Source organism: Thamnophis elegans, chromosome 15, assembly GCF_009769535.1.
Source record: "Thamnophis elegans isolate rThaEle1 chromosome 15, rThaEle1.pri, whole genome shotgun sequence".
NCBI lineage: Eukaryota > Metazoa > Chordata > Lepidosauria > Squamata > Colubridae > Thamnophis > Thamnophis elegans.
This window is the reverse complement of record NC_045555.1, coordinates 19,562,678-19,577,388: the sequence shown is the minus strand read 5'-3', so window position 1 is coordinate 19,577,388 and position 14,711 is coordinate 19,562,678. Positions and strand designations below refer to the sequence as shown.

The window sequence follows — 14,711 nt, the reverse complement described above, 5'->3', positions numbered from 1 at the left end:
TTACATCACCCAGCAAGGCTCAACCAAGCTTGGGACTCAGGACAGCCTATAGAGTTGCCCCTGTATGACCCCATGGGAGTCTGACAACCAATCAGAATACAAGCTCAAATTCAAAAGCTCAGAGAGGATATAAAACTCAGGCCCACTCAGCACCCCTTTTTTTTTCTTCACCCAACATCTTCAAGGCATGTGGTCCTGTCCACCATTAAAATCATCCTTCCAAACAGCCACCATACTTCTTTTTCCCCACTTGGAACTGAACCCAAATGGACATTTCTTCTGAGAGCATCACAAACATCACAAAAGGATAATACTGCCTCAGGACTTCTACAAAACATTTCAATCATCAGCTAGCACTGGAGAAAATAAAATTAGAGAAAATAGGGGGGGAAAAAAGCTATGATTGTGCCCTCTAATATGGACTTACCTTTTGAAAGCCAAATAAATGAGATAGATGGAGGTCTTGAAAGCACCCCTCTTAATGCATGGCACATCAAACATCCTTTGCTCTCATACCATCAAGTATTTAACTTACCAAATCCACACACAATCTCTTCATATAAACACAGACACACATTCTGAAATTTGCTCATCTTTAATAAAGCTTATGGAAAATTAACAAATGTTAAGATGTAGAAATGTTTTATTTTCCAAGGCATAAATCATCAGTCTTCTGGAGATTTAAAAGAATCTTAATTCAGAGGACAAAAGAATCTTAATTCTTTAAAATGTATCATTAGCTGTATAGATTTTCTGCCTGCTTTCTGGTTGCTATATACAGGTAGTAGTCCTCCAGATCCGAACCTAATGGAGCCTGCCCATTAGGTTAGTCAATTTTTAAAAATCAGCAGTGGAATCAGACTCAATTTTACAATGTAGAAAGTTAGCACACCCACCCCTCCTAGAAGAATGAAGTATTTGAGAAATATTTTCAAAGGGCAGATTATTATATTTTCCTAAAGGAGAAACATGTTTCTAAAGACAGAATTTCAGAGACCCAGCTCCCTGCCCCCAAGCAGATACAAAGCTGAGGCCAGCCTGTAGAAATGCAGATTTGGTAATCCATTATTATCAGTAGCAAGATTTGAACAAAGGTAAGATTAGCCCTCAGCCCCTTCATTGCATCAGCACACTTCAACCAAACTTGACTTCAAGACAAACATGAAACGACATGGCCCCATGGAAGTCTGACTACAACCAATAGAATACATGCCCTTGCCACAGGAACAGGAAGCTCAAGTTCAAAGCCCAAGAGAGGATATAAATACCTCTCACTCTCATCTCCACGTCTTCAGCTGCCCAGGACCTCAAGCCCATGTGGTCCTGTCCATCAATAAACCATCTTTCCAATCAGCCGCCATGTTTCCAGTGTCTTTCTTCCAGTGGTAGGTTTCAAAAAATTGTGGAACCTCTTCTGTAGGTGTGGCCTGCTTTCCAGGTCCACTGGTGGAACCTCTTCTAACCGGTTCGGTAGATTTGATGAACCGGTTCTACCGAACTGGTGCGAACCGGTAGGAACCCACCTGTGCTTTCTTCCCACTTGGAACAGAACCAGATGGATTTTTCTTCCAACAACAAATTTTTAAAATCAAATTCATTAATTGACTCAAATGGGTCATTAAATGAATCAAAGATCTAACTTATTATTTCCTCCGATTCATTAATTGATCGCTGCCATCATTAACTGAACTGAGAGGCTTCCCTGACCATCAGCTATTTCTGGCTGAGGAACTAAATGGCCTTCAAGCAGGCTGGCACAGCTCTCTGATTGCAGTTGCTTTTTTTTTTTTTTTGAAAAAAAAATCCATTTGCTACTAGTCAGCTCAGCTTCTTCAGAGGTGGGGCAGTAATTTACAGAACTCTCCAACTGCAGTTGCTTTAAAAAAAAACACTTGCTACTAATTAGCTTGAGTTTCTAGCCAGAGGGAGATGGTGCAGGGATTTATAGCACTCTCAGCTTGCAAGTAACAGAGATGGAAGGGACCTGAGGTCATCTAGTCTAACCCACTGCCCTCACAAGAGAGTATTTCTGATAAATGCCTATCCAGCCTCTTCCTAAAAGCTTCCAGTGCTGGGGCACCCACAGCTTCTGGACGCAATTTAAATTTAAAACCTACAAACTACTAATATTGTGTTAGTTGTGAAGTCGTGTCCGACGCATCACGACCCCATGGACAATGTTCCTCCAGGCCTTCCTGTCTTCTACCATCCTCTGGAGTCCATTTAAGCTCAGTTTGACTGCTTCATTGACTCAATCCAGCCACCTCATTCTTGGCCGTCCCCTTCTTCTTTTGCCCTCAATCGTTCCCAGCATTAAGTTCTTCTTCAGTGAGTCCTTCCTTCTCATTAGGTGGCCAAAGTATTTGAGTCTCATCTTCAGGATCTGGCCTTCTAAAGAGCAGTTAGGGTTGATCTCCTCTAGGACTGACCGGTTTGATCACCTTGCAGTCCAAGGGACTTGCAGGAGTCTTCTCCAGCACCACAGTTCAAAGGCCTGCATTCTTTGGCGCTCAGCCTTTCTTATGGTCCAACCTTCACAGCCATACATTGCAACTGGAAAAACCAGAGCCTCAAATATACGCACTTTTGTTGGCAGGGTGACACTAATCTCCAAAATAAAAGCAAGGAAACACAACTTTATAGAATGCTTTGTGTAAATGCTGGCTAGCATTTCTAGTGGTTTCAAGGCAAATGCAAACAAACTTTATCTTTGCAAAAGTATTGCACTTACAAACACAATGGTTTGTGAAGTATAGTACCCAAAGTGCTTACAAACAGTACAAAAAAAAATATCCCAATCTGCTGGCTTCAGAAAGCGCATGTCGTGACCCCAAATGGCACAGGCAAGTCACAGAGTTAAAAGTGGCGGCCACTGCAGCAGTGACTGAATCAGGGGTGAAATTCGACCGGATCGGACTGGATCCGGACGATTTGAATCAGTTCCCCGAACTAGTAGAAATCACCACTGGTTGGCCCTGCCCACGCCTGCCCGGACGCCCACTTGATCACTGCTCACCTCTTCTGGCCACTCGGCTGTTCCAGCTGCTCAGCCGGCCCACCCAATCCAAACGTTTCTCCCTCCATTCACATCGGAGTTGCTGCAGTCCGTCTCTTTAAGATAGTCCCTGGGAGGGGGCCAGGGGGACAATAAAGGGAGCAGCAGCTCTGCTTTGAATAGAGAGAGAAAAGTTCAGATTCTCTCTGCCACAGAATTCAATGTTAAATGCAGCAGAGAAAATCCAAACTTTTCTCCCTCCATTCATAGCAGGATTGCTGCAGCCCGTCCCTTTTAAGATACTTTGATCCTTGGGAGGGAGGGGATGGGGGGGGACCATAAAGGGAGCAGCAGCCCCGCTGAGAATGGAGGGAGAAAAGTTTGGATTCTCTCTGCCACAGCATTCATTATGCTTCTTGTACTCATTCACACATTTTTCCCTACTGGGTTTTGTGAGTGTGGCTTGGTGGAGGGGTGACTGATGGGCGCCATGCCCACTCTCAGTCACAGGGTCCTCCCACCAAGCCACACCCACAGAACTGGTAGAGAAAAAATTGAATGTCACCCCTGGACTGAATCCAAGTCACATGGCTACAGTGATCGCAATTTTGAATTTCTAACGTAAGTATTCTTTCTGAATAAATTCATTCTTGTGAAAATTCACTAAATGAATGTTCACACCTGGGGGAGTAAAGCGATTTGCTGTCCAGCATGCATACACTGACCAGTTTTGAACTCCAGATTCTAACCTGTATTCTTACAGACCAGCACACAAAATTAATATCAGGAATTCTAGAGTGAAGTTAGATACTGTGGTGCAGTTAAGCTCCCTTCTGCATTATTGGCTGAAGAGAATGTATTTTGGAGCCCTTCTGGAATCCAGGGACCCAAGAACTAGAAAACAAAGATATTTGTGCTTCTGTCCCAAAGTGTCAAATAAATGCCAAATTATGTTACGGCTGACACTAAACCTACTAATTTTTACTTTAAGCAAGGGAACCAAAAAAATTGATGTCTTTTAATGCCAGTTTCCCATTTTAGTGAGATGCATTATAATCATCCTTGACTTGGGTAAATTGTAAATATCCTTGAGAGCGTGAAGATTGTTAACATATTAACAGAGTTGGAAGGGACCTTGGAGATCATCTAGCCAACCCCCCCCACCCCCACCCAAGCAAGAGACACCACACCATTCTGACAAATGGCAATCCAATCTCTTCTTTAAAACTTCCAGTGTTGGAGCATTCACAACCTCTGGAGGCAAGTTGTTCCACTGATTAATTGTTCTAACTGTCAGGAAATTTCTCCTCAGTTCTAAGTTGCTTCTCTCCTTGATTAGTTTCCACCCATTGCTTCTTCTCCTGCCCTCAGATGCTTCAGAGAATAGTTTGACTCCCTATTCTTTGTGGCAACCCCTGAGGTATTGGAAGACTGCTATGTCTTCCCTAGTCCTTCTTTTCATTAAACTAGCCATGCCCAGTTCCTGCAACCATTCTTCATATGTTTTAGCCTCCCGTCCCCTAATCATCCTGGTTGCTCTTCTCTGCTTCCAGGAAAATGGCTAAAACCATCAATATTCCCCTTTTTCCAAAACAATTTTTAGGCAAAACGCTGGTTTGAAGCACATTTGCCATTGTCTTTTAACATCAAGTTGTCATTTTTCCTCAATTCCATTTTGAACAACGATAGTGCCCATGTGCTTGGAAATTAACATTACCTATTCTAAGTGTATAAAGCAACTATTTAAAAAATAGTAGGCCTCATTCTGGTATTGAAGCATCCCTTTCCCATCCATTAGTCGATGTTTCAACTTTCTCTCTCTCTTTTTTTTTTCAATTTATAAGCCAACCATCTTCCAGGCTTATTCACATTTTCAAAGTTTTGCTTTACACTTTTAATTTTACATGCCAGTTGTTCTTTTTCCAATAAATTCATTTTGTGTTTTATTATATTTATTTGATTTTTCAATTTTTTTTTTTGTGAGGTTCTCTCTTTAATTTTATTTCCAATCTTTTTTGTCTTATTTTCTCTTATTCTTCTTTCCTATATACATTATTGCTAGTCCCTGTATGCCTTAATGGTATCCATACAGTGTGTAGCGAGATCTTTTCCTTCCTATTCTCTTTTGGGGGAGGGGGATCCAATTCTTTTTTTGGTCTTTTGTATAAATTATTTTTCCTGAAATATTGCTTGGTTTAACGTCCATCACCATTTTCTTTTTTGTCCTTTCCATACTATTTTCAATGGATTCAATAATCTGCCCAGACATTGGGTTTTATTTCTGTCTGTTGTACACATGCTTTCAGTTCTCTTCATAAGGCAAGCTGCACTTTTTAATTCTTCATTTGCTTCCCAAGAACATGCTATGCTGGCTGTGAAATCTGGGAGTTGAAGTCACACACAAGTTTCATGTTGCCAAGTTTGAGCAACATTGCTCTAAAATAATTTGCACCTGAAAGAAGCTTATCCTTTATTTTTCTTTACCTTTCAGAATGGCAAAGCAAATTAAATACATGGTTTGAACAAATTATAAACAAGCCAGGTCACTGCCACCAGCCTACTAAAGATTTAGAAAGGAGCCATTCTTCCAAGCAACTCATCATCTATTGGATCTTTCACAAAAGCACTGCTTGATCAATTACACTTGTAATTAGCTTCACTGTGCTTTCTGTGTTGCTATAAATCAATGTTCATGCTTTCCGGAATCATCTACTTCAATATTCCTATTTGTAAGATGTATAAAATTGATTAAGTATAGGGGACCTGACTTGATGTAAGCCCATGATTGTAAACAAAAGTAGTTCAGCCACTTGAAAGGCCATTTCAATGATAAATACTTCATGATGTACAATCTATACGCCACTGGAAGGTAATTGCTTATAGTTCCTCGTTTGCAAATTCAGCATTATTTAATTACATTTAATTAAGATTCTTTGTAACTGAAATGATAGTTAAATGTTATCCTATTAAGCTGATTAAGAACACCTGCAAATGTGTAATTGATCCTCCAATACCCAACTTAATTTTAACTAAAACAAAACAAACTCCAAGCCACAAAAGTGTGTTTTCTTTCTTGAGGACTGTTAGTATGTTTTATACTTTACTTATAAATGTATTGGGATGCGATGGCTCAGTGGCTAAGACACTGAGCTTGTCGATCAGAAAGGTCGGCAGTTTGGCGGTTCAAATCCCTAGTGCTGCGTAACAGAGTGAGCTCACGTTACTTGTCCAAGCTTCTGCCAACCCAAGTTTGAAAGCATGTAAAAATGCAAGTAGAAAAATAGGAACCACCTTTGGTGGGAAGGTAATAGTGCTCTGTGCACCTTTGCCATTTAGTCTTGCCGGCCACATGACCACGGAGATGTCTTCGGACAGCACTGGCCCTTCAGCTTTGAAATGGAGATGAGCATCGCCCCCTAGAGTCGGGAACGACTAGCACCTTTACCTATAAATATATGAATTGCATTCCAATGTATTCTGTATTCTCCCCAGCTCTTCACAAAATGATACCCTTTGTACATCATTCCCATCATTCCAAACACAGTAATAGGCAAGATAAGAACCAGAATATTATGGTAACAAGATTTTTAATTTTAAACATGTCTGAAATTGGTTCTGTGAATAAAACAAAGACAAGTGAATTTATTATCAGGGGTCCCTCACCACAAAACCAAACTATCAAAAAGAAATTCAAAATTTTTAAATCAGCTTTTTTCATAAATGAGATATAGTGCAAAAGCTATAAAAGCAGTAGCTTGCTGCAAATAAATCTTTTCACTCTTTAATTTCCAATTTGATCAACAGGAATTTTCATCATTAATCTCCACCATAAATATTTCGGTATAATGTTCATCAGAAAGCTATATTGATTTTTGTACATCCCCCCCGCCTCCCTCCAGGATAAAAGAACTGGAACATCTTTTAATCATCCAGTTTTGGGAAAGATCATTAATCTGTATGCAGATCTTGATGGAAACTGATGCCACCTTGAGTCTTCAGCTTGTTTACTTGTACAATATCAAACAAACCCTACTTTTCCCAGTAAAAATGATGTGCTAGACAGAGCTGTCAAACTCCCGGCCTGTGGTCCAGATGCGTCACGTGCTGGCCACGCCCACGCCCAGTTTAGCAAAGGGGGGAAAAGTCCTGAGACATCACGTGACGCAGCCGTGACGTGCGTTTGACACCCCTTTGGGTAGTTGCATTTGTTATTTGTTGCTTGTGGTCTTGTGATAACAATAGCTAATTTGGGCTTTCAACTGTCCATAACAGTTGAGGGCAAGCAAAGGAAACCAAAGCGGTTTGTTATGCAGCCAACTGTAAATCAAAACTACTGTGGCACCATGGTCAATTCAGTCATGGTGTGCAGTTGTTTTTGAAAAGGAGGCACTTGCCAGATTTTCCATCTCCTTTTCTAAAACTGAAACAGGAAAATGAAGGCAGTCTGATGCGAACCAATCACCCTTTCCTGCCATTGTTTTTATCGTCTGAATGGTTCTGGATCCCTAATGAACAGCACAAAAATTTTAAGAAAATAAAAATTCTAGGTGGCAACTTAACAACTTGAAAATTACCTGGTAAACCTTCAGTTAGGCCAGACGTGTCAAACTCGAGGCCCGCCAGTGGCTTAAACCATTTAAAATAAAGATTAACACCACCCCAAGAGCCAGACAAGGCCTTGGTCTTCTGCATTCTTTGTCTTCAAAATGATGCCTGTAAATCAGAGCCTAACAATTGGCTTGAGAGGGAACTGCTGCTCTTTCTACTTGAGTAGCTTTGGGCCTGGATGCTTTGGTTGGACTGGAGGCCTAGGACCTTCAACCAAGGACCTTCAACAGTCTAGAGCCATGATGGCGAACCTATGGCATGCATGCCACAGGTGGCACATGGACCCATTTGTCAGGGGATGTGAGGTGTTGCCCTGAATGCTGGCCAGCTGACTTCGGCCTTCTTTTGAAGCTCCTGAAGCCTCCAGAGGGGGCATGGGGCTGTTTTCGCCCTCCCCGGGCTCCTATAAAGCCTCTAGAGCCTGGGGAGGGCGAAAAAAGCACGCCAAAAATGGGGGGGGGCACTGGTCGTGCGTGCATGCGCGCTGGGGTCATACGCATAGCAATATGGGTGTGGCATGCCTGTGCACGACCCCCCCCTCGCACTCCTCCTTTTGGCACACAAGCCAAAAAAGGTTTGCCATCACTGGTCTAGAGAGAGACTGGGCCAATCCCTGATAAAGCCATGATGGCAAGCCTGGGCTGAACTCTGCTCTCTTTGCTGCAATATACAGGTAATCCTTGACTTACAACCATTTGTTTAGTAGCCGTTCAAAATTACGACAGTAGAAAAAAGTGACTTGCGACCGTTTTCACACTTACAGCTGTTGCAGCATCCCCCAAAGTCACGTGATCAAAATTCAGATGTTTTAAGCAGCTGGCATATATTTATGGCGGCCACAGTGTCCCAGGGTCATGTGATCCCCTTTGGCAACCTTCTGATAACCAAAGTCAAGGGAGAAGTCAGATTCACTTAACAACCGTGGTACTAACTTAGCATCAACAGCACTTCTCTTCACAATGGTAGGACAAAAGATTGTAAAATAGGGCCTAACTCACTTAACAAACTGTCTCGCTTAGCAGCAGAGGTTTTGGGCTGAACTGTGGTCATAAAAAGGGGGATCTGATTCAATGCTTCAACCACCGGACAATGTCACCTTGGTTCAACTGCTGATCATCTTTGAAACAACCTGCCTCCTGTGGGTATGACCCTTGCATTTCCCATTAGGATCACAATTTGCCTGGAAAATGACTGTAAATCTAAAGCAAGACAAGAGATCCTTCAGCATTATCAGCAAGCTTGTGTGTTTCAGCTGAGGACTGTCATATCAGTGAGTCAATACAACAGCACAGCTGAAATCAAACACAGTCTTATTTCATATAAGCAGAGCAGGGGTGGGATTGAAAAATTTTAGTTCTCTACCCAGTTTCTGGGTGGGCGTGGCCATGGGGTGGGTGTGCACCATGATGGGGGGAGTTTTCACTCTCCCCAAGCTCTGGAGGCTTTCCTTGAGCGTCTGGGAGGGCAAACATGACGTTCCCCGAGCTCTGGAGACCCTCTGGAGGCCAGAAACAAGCCCGTTTCTGGACTTCCAGTAGGCCTGTTTTTTGCCCTTCTCAAGGCTCTGGAGGTTTTTCTCGAGCCTCCGGGAGGGTGAAAATGGCCTCCCCTGGCTCCAGAGACCAGAAACAGGCCCATTTCCAGACTTCCGGTAGGCCAAATTTTCACCCTCCCAGAGCCTCCACGTGGGCCCTGAACTTACTTGGCATCCAAAAGGGGTGGCGTGGAGACTCCTGGGAGGGGAGGCCAGTCCTTGTAACTACCAGTTTGGCGAACCAAATTAAATTAACATCCAGTTTATCCAACCAGGCCTAACTGTTTGAATCCCACCCCTGAAGCAGAGGGACAAATTGGATTTGGTTGATTCTTTTAGCAGGGTTTTTGTTTTGTTTTCAAATTAGTGAACCACATTTTTCACTTTGCAGAGTAAATCAGCTCCCCAGATTTCTCATTATTAACTATTAGTAGCTTTTGTTTCTGTCAGCTACATTATGCAAAGTGTGTTTGCCCTGCCTATCCTTATTACTAACATGCTTTGCTGCTCAAATACAAACAGCAGGATGTTAGCACTACAGACTGCTTTTACCCCCCAAATACAAAATCTTAGCAGGACAGTATGAAACCACAGAATTTATTAGCCATTTTCTACATAATTGAAATAAAAGGATACTTTTTGTAATAGGAAAAACTACCTCCACAATTCACTTTTGCTTCCGTAGGAAAAATATTCTTTTTAGTATTTCATATTCCATTTCATTATAAAAATATAATTTATAAAATTTTCCATCATGAGCAATATCAGAAAAAAAGCTAATCATTTGTGTTTATGTTTAGAAGGGCACACATTGACATCTAGAATAATTCCATCGTCCATTTTACCTCCGAGTTATAAAAATGAAGACTGTCTATTTTACTAGAGAGCACTGAAAAGATATAGTTATTTAAGCCAAAATAAGCTATACTTCAAAAGCCAGGGATGTTTCCTCATTTCCTTTTAAATTTACTGTAAATTTTAAATCATGACATGTAACTGCCACAGGAATCTCATCCAGAAGAAAATATGATCTGAAAGAAGTTTGTCTGAGTCCTCAAAACAGCTGACTATGGCCTGGGGATAACAGATTGTCAAAAAAATCATTGTAGCTTCTACATTTTCCCTTATAAATGAAATACAATGACAAGAAACTGAGTTGGCAAGTGTTACATTCAAGGAACTACACATCAGAAAAAGAGGTATGTGTAAGGCCTCAGGTGTTCGTAGTGTGCAGGAGCCAGTATAATATTTGTTTGTGATCAGTTCCGCAGCATCCATTTCTCACACTTCTGTTTCTAGAGGAGTTTTTGAAGGTTCATGGACAAATAATTTTTTGGAGCAGTGATAGTTTTTTTCATAACTTTTCATATCTGGCAGATTTTTAGATTCAATGCCTATTTTGTTTTCTAGGGTACATAAAAATGACACCTGCTAAACATAAGGCCTAAAATCTGACTACTTACCTATTTCTTACAGCGAGCAGGAGATGCAGTCTCTTTAATTTAAATTTCAGATTACATACAATGTGTATATTACAATGACTGTTAAAACAGTAACAAATTGCCAGTTCTTTGGCATATATAAATAGGGTAGACCATCCAAAATCGTTAATATAAAAATATTGGCAACAAGATTCTGTAGAAATTAAGAGCCAAAGCAAAATGGCATATTCCAGGCCTGAAAAATCTTCTACTCTGAAGATACTATAAGCATCAATGTAATATTAATTCCAATATGCTGAGCCCAGAATATCACACAATTAATGGTCAATTTTCTGACTGCTTATTTAGAATTGTAATCAATTCCCCAATAATTTATACATTTCAAGAATAATTATCCTATTATCTGTTTACTAAATGAAAAACCACAAGTAATTATGAATGTTTTAAAACATTCCGCATACAGCATTTGAAAAATCGGTTTAGGCCCTTAAATTTTCTCATTAATTTTTACCTCTCCCTCTCCACAGATGTTCACAGGTTATGTTTACGTGAGACATTGATCATTCTGGAAATGGGAAAATAGATTTGAATGTCGCAATGTGATAATCTTGATGGCAGCATCAACTGAAATTCTCAACCAAGATACTTTTTGCAATACTAAAAGTTTTCTTCTAACTGATTTACCTGTTAAACAGATGAAAAAATCAATTAGGATAGTTGTTATAAGAATTAACCAGATACCAATTTAATAGGCTACAGAAATTTAAAAAAATAATCCCTCCTTACAAGTCCAGATGCAAATTACAAAAAAGAATATTAATGGGTAGCAGATAGGAAAGGAAAGGCATAATTCTTCAAGTTACATATGGTGATTTTGACATTATCTGATCTTCAAAATTGGGCAGTCATAATATCTAGAATCCAGAAATTCTTAATAGTTTTACAGAAGACACAATGCAAGAATTCAGATCTAAAATGACTAGCTATTAGCACCACTATTCATAAGCAACAGTTACTAATACAGTAATATTTTTACACGTGGTTTACATTAAATATTGGTAGTTCTCCAGAACCATAAATTAATACCATTCTTTTAAAATGAATGAACGTGCTGAAATTTATGATAATTCAGTTCAACAGACACTAAGACACTTAACAATCACAAAAGCTTTTATTAGTCATTTTTCTATCTTCCAAATAATTAGAAGAGTGAATGGAAATTGGGGAAACCTGAACTGTTGTGGAGTCAGATACTGAATCATCTATTGTAGTTAAAGGAAATAGATTATTTCAAAGAAGTGAGACAGATTTCCAGCAGCACAGAAGACACAGAAAAATAATTGCGTTTACTCTGCCTTTTTGTTTTTAAGTATCTGATAGACAGGCATCTGCAGATCTTCAATAGTTTCTGCAATTGGTTTGTTCAGGGTTTCTGGAAGTAGAAGAGTCAGAAAACCAGCTGATAACCCACTGATTCCAAAGACTCCAAATGGCACAGAGGGACCAAGAGATTTCTAGAAGGAATCAAATTATTTGTTATGAAATAATATAATTAGGTAGATAAGAGTTATTTTAAAAGTCTTCATTGAATTGCAGTGATATATAAATAGGATATATTTATTTATTTATTATTTATTTTATTAATATTTATAGGCCGCCCTTTTCCCCGCGGGGACTCAGGGCGGCTTACATAAAATAGGGAGGGGGGGTATAAACAATAAACATAAAACAATACATAAGAGTAAAATAGAACACAACATTCATTCTTCATTCGGGTGGGGACAGATTGTGATCTTATCCCCAGGCCTGACGGGATAGCCAGGTCTTGAGGGCTGTGCGGAAGGTCTGGACGGTGGTGAGGGTACGAATCTCCACGGGGAGATCGTTCCAAAGGGTCGGAGCTGCTACTGAAAAGGCCCTCCTCCGTGTAGTTGCCAGTCGACACTGACTGGCGGATGGTATTCGGAGGAGGCCCAATCTATGTGATCTTATAGGTCATAGGGAGGTAATTGGCAGGAGGCGGTCTCTCAAGTACGCAGATCCACTACCATGGAGGGCTTTATAGGTGGTGAGTAGCACCTTGAAGCGCACCCGGAGATCAACAGGTAGCCAGCGCAGCTCGCGGAGGATAGGTGTTATGTGGGCGAACCGAGGTGCGCCCACAATCACTCGCGCGGCCGCATTGTCAGGGCCCACTCCACTCCATAATTAGGAAAGAAGACTAAGAGACTCCATGGGTTGGAAATCCAAAGTACTTTTACTAATTATAAATGGTAAGCGGGCAGTAGTGAAGCAAGATCTGAATAATATGGCGCGAAAGCAATTGATATATAGGCAAACCCGTTCCCCCCCCTTAGGATCAAAGCTCCAGTCCAATCATAAGTCCTTCAAATGTCAGGTGTGAGATAACTTCAAAAAGACAGGCCGAAGATGGAATGTGTAGGCCGTTGATGCAGGCGGGAAACACGTACGCATGCGTAATTCCCAACGACTGGTACATCCTAGAACATTCCTCCAGCACATCAATTAAATCCCTCCCACATACACGCCCCCCCCTCCCCGTTTCATGGCAGCTGAAGTAACAGCAAAGCAGAAGCTGACATCCGGCCGTCCCCCGGAAAAAGGCTGTCAGGCCTGGAAGAAAACACAAACAAAACAGACAAATAACAAAACAAATGAAAAAGGGAGGGGAGAGAAGTCAAGGCTTGTCGGGATAAGAAGCATAAAATTTCTGGAGTAAGCGGGGCGCACGAACGTGGGACTTATCAACCCATTCAGTGTGGGAGGGGGGAAAATGTTTCCAAGCCACAAGGTATTGGATGCGATTACGGTGCCGACGGGAATCAAGAATGTCACGAATTTCAAAATGATGTTCCCCATCCACAAGTAACGGAGCAGGCGGAGGGTCATCTGCGGGCCTTAGGTTGGACACCCGAACTGGTTTGATGAGGTTAATGTGGAACACTGGGTGGATACGGTTGAGATGGTTGGGCAATTGCAAACGAACAGAAACAGGATTGATAACTTTCACAATTGGGAAAGGGCCAACATATTTGGGACCCAATTTCTTCGATTTTTGTGTAGAATGCAAGAATTTTGTAGACAAATACACTAAATCCCCAACGTGGTACTCATAGGGCTGAGAGCGTTTCTTATCAGCCTGCTTCTTATGAGCCTTATGGGCAGCGTCCAAGGTGGAAAGAGTCAGGGGCCAAAGGCGACTGAGACGCTCACTCCAGTCTGCAACGGAAGGAACCTGAGGCTGGGCCGTAGGCAGTTCGGGAATAGGAACAAAATCCTGGCCGTAAACGACCCGGAAAGGGGTGAAGCCCGTACTGGAGTGAACCGAATTGTTATAGGCCACTTCAGCATGCGGTAACAAGTCAACCCAATCGTCCTGTTGATAATTGATAAAACAACGTAAATATTGTTCAAGGACGGAATTAGTACGTTCACAGCCGCCATTAGTCTGAGGATGGTAGGCGGAGCTAAGGCCTTGGGCGGAACCAATGCGTGCGAGGAACTCCTTCCAAAATTTAGATGTGAATTGGACTCCACGATCGGAGATAATACGGTCGGGAACCCCATGTAACCGGTAGATGTGGGAAAGAAATAATTTAGCCAATGCCTTGGCGGAAGGAATTTTGTGGCAAGGCACGAAATGAACTTGCTTGGAAAACAAATCAGTGACCACCCAGATGACGGTGTGCCCCTGGCTCTCGGGGAGGTCAACAATGAAGTCCATAGAAATCTCCTTCCAAGGTGCAACCGGGCGTGCGACAGACTGTAGAAGTCCCTGCGGTTTCCCCGGCGGCTTTTTGGCGGCAGCGCAAACTGGGCAACTGGCCACATAAAGTTCAATGTCCTTTTTTAAAGAAGGCCACCAGAATTGTCTCTTTACAAGGTGCAAAGTCTTTACGAATCCAAAATGACCCGCCATCCTGGAGTCATGAGCGCGACGAAGGACGACAAGTCGTAGGGAAGCGGGGACGTATAATTTAGCACCTATCCACGGTAGATCGTCTCTCATGGTGCACTCGTCCCGATGGGCCAGGAACCAGTCGTCTTGAGGAAGAGCCGCTTTGAGGTCAGAAAGTAGATCGTGAGGCACTACCTCCTGAGCTTTGGTCTG

General features: G+C 41.8%; 1 protein-coding gene across 2 annotated transcripts in view; it reads right to left on the bottom strand.

Annotated features, from left to right (window-relative positions):
- Positions 1-9,714: 9,714 nt before the first annotated feature.
- LOC116518445 (solute carrier family 22 member 15-like) overlaps positions 9,715-14,711 on the bottom strand; it is a 39,922-nt gene continuing 34,925 nt past the window's right edge. The window contains exons 11-12 of one of the 2 annotated variants that reach the window (XM_032231841.1): positions 11,930-12,093; positions 9,715-11,263 (exon numbers count right to left, since the gene is read on the bottom strand). In XM_032231841.1, the coding sequence (XP_032087732.1) occupies positions 11,260-11,263; positions 11,930-12,093 (168 nt within the window). In that variant the 3' untranslated portion in view covers positions 9,715-11,259. The remainder of the gene's footprint in view (positions 11,264-11,929; positions 12,094-14,711) is intronic. The other variant, XM_032231840.1, reaches the window with a different exon arrangement.